This window comes from Myotis davidii, unplaced genomic scaffold (assembly GCF_000327345.1).
Source record: "Myotis davidii unplaced genomic scaffold, ASM32734v1 scaffold255, whole genome shotgun sequence".
Lineage (NCBI taxonomy): Eukaryota > Metazoa > Chordata > Mammalia > Chiroptera > Vespertilionidae > Myotis > Myotis davidii.
This window is the reverse complement of record NW_006286238.1, coordinates 46037-47336: the sequence shown is the minus strand read 5'-3', so window position 1 is coordinate 47336 and position 1300 is coordinate 46037. Positions and strand designations below refer to the sequence as shown.

General features: G+C 50.8%; 1 protein-coding gene across 1 annotated transcript in view; it reads left to right on the top strand.

Annotated features, from left to right (window-relative positions):
• The first annotated feature begins 1057 nt into the window (after window positions 1–1057).
• The window catches only part of LOC102766137 (zinc finger protein OZF), a 19403-nt gene continuing 19160 nt past the window's right edge, over window positions 1058–1300 (top strand). Inside the window, exon 1 of the mRNA XM_015559901.1 lies at window positions 1058–1262. Within this exon, the coding sequence (XP_015415387.1) occupies window positions 1230–1262 (33 nt within the window). The 5' untranslated portion in view covers window positions 1058–1229. The remainder of the gene's footprint in view (window positions 1263–1300) is intronic.

The following is a 1300-nucleotide window of genomic DNA, read 5'->3' as shown; positions in this document are numbered from 1 at the left end:
GGCACCAGACTGCAAGAGGGCACAGGCCAGGCTGAGGGACCCCCCCTTCCCCCAGAGTGCACAAATTTTTGTGCACTAGGCCTCTAGTGTGTGTATATGTATATATATATATTTTAGGGAGTAAGGGAGAAGGAGAGAGGGATAGAAACATCAATGATGAGAGAATCATTGATGGGCTGCCTCCTGCATGCCCCCCACTGGGAATAGAACCCATAACCCAGGCATGTGCCCTTGAGCCAGCATTGAACCTGGGACCCTTCAGGCCGATGCTCTATCCACTGAGCCAAGCCAGCCAGGACTCACTTATTTATTTTAATTGATTTTAGAGCAGAAGGGAGAAACATCAATGTGAGAGTGAAACATCAATTGGTTGCCTCCCACATGCGCCCCAATCAGGGATCCAACTCGCAACCTGGGTATGTATTATTCCTCTTGTATTCCTACCAGCAGTGTATGTAGGTTCCAGTTCTCTGGCGTACTTACTAATAATGCATAGGGCTACTCTTTTAAGATTTTGACCCGTTTTGTAAATGTGTTGCAGGCTCTTGCTCTTTTTTTTTTTTTTTTTAATATGTTTTTGTTGATTTTATTTTCAGAGAGAAAAAGGGAGAGAGAAACATTGATGAGAGAGAAGCATAGATCTGCTACTTCATGCAAAGCCCCTACTGGTGATGTATAGGCCACACCTTTTTTAAAAAAAAAATTAAAAAATGTTTTATTAATTTTCTACAGAGAGGAACATCCATGAGAGAGAAACTTGGATCAGCTGCCTCCTGCACATCCTGGGGATGTCCCCACAACCAAGGTACATGCCCTTGACCAGAATCGAACCTGGGACCCTTCAGTCCTCAGGCCGACGCTCTATCCACTGAGCCAAATCATTTAGGGCTGAGCCATCCCTTTAATCTCCCACATCAGTGACTACAACAACAGCTCCCCGGTTCTGTTGGGGAAACTACATTACCCAGAGGGCAACGCGTCCAACCATGGCTGGTTGAGCCAATGAAAGCCCAGGAAACCCAGCGTTTCAATGTTGCGCTTGAGGTTAGAGCGGGACTTTCAGTGCCCTCCTCGGGGCCCTCAGTTGGGCCAGTCCCGCGGTTTCAATGAATCAGAGCGCGGGTGCCGAACTGAGGAGGCGCCGGAGGGTCGGCCAGCGGGTCCCAAGCTGGTAGAATCGCCCCGGTCCCGGTTCGGGGGCTTCGGAGCCTTCCCGCCCAGTGAGTCCGATGGCGGAGGCCGCGCCCAGGCGCCCGACTGAGGTGAGCGTGTCCCCGGGGCCACCCCGCCTCCCCGCCCA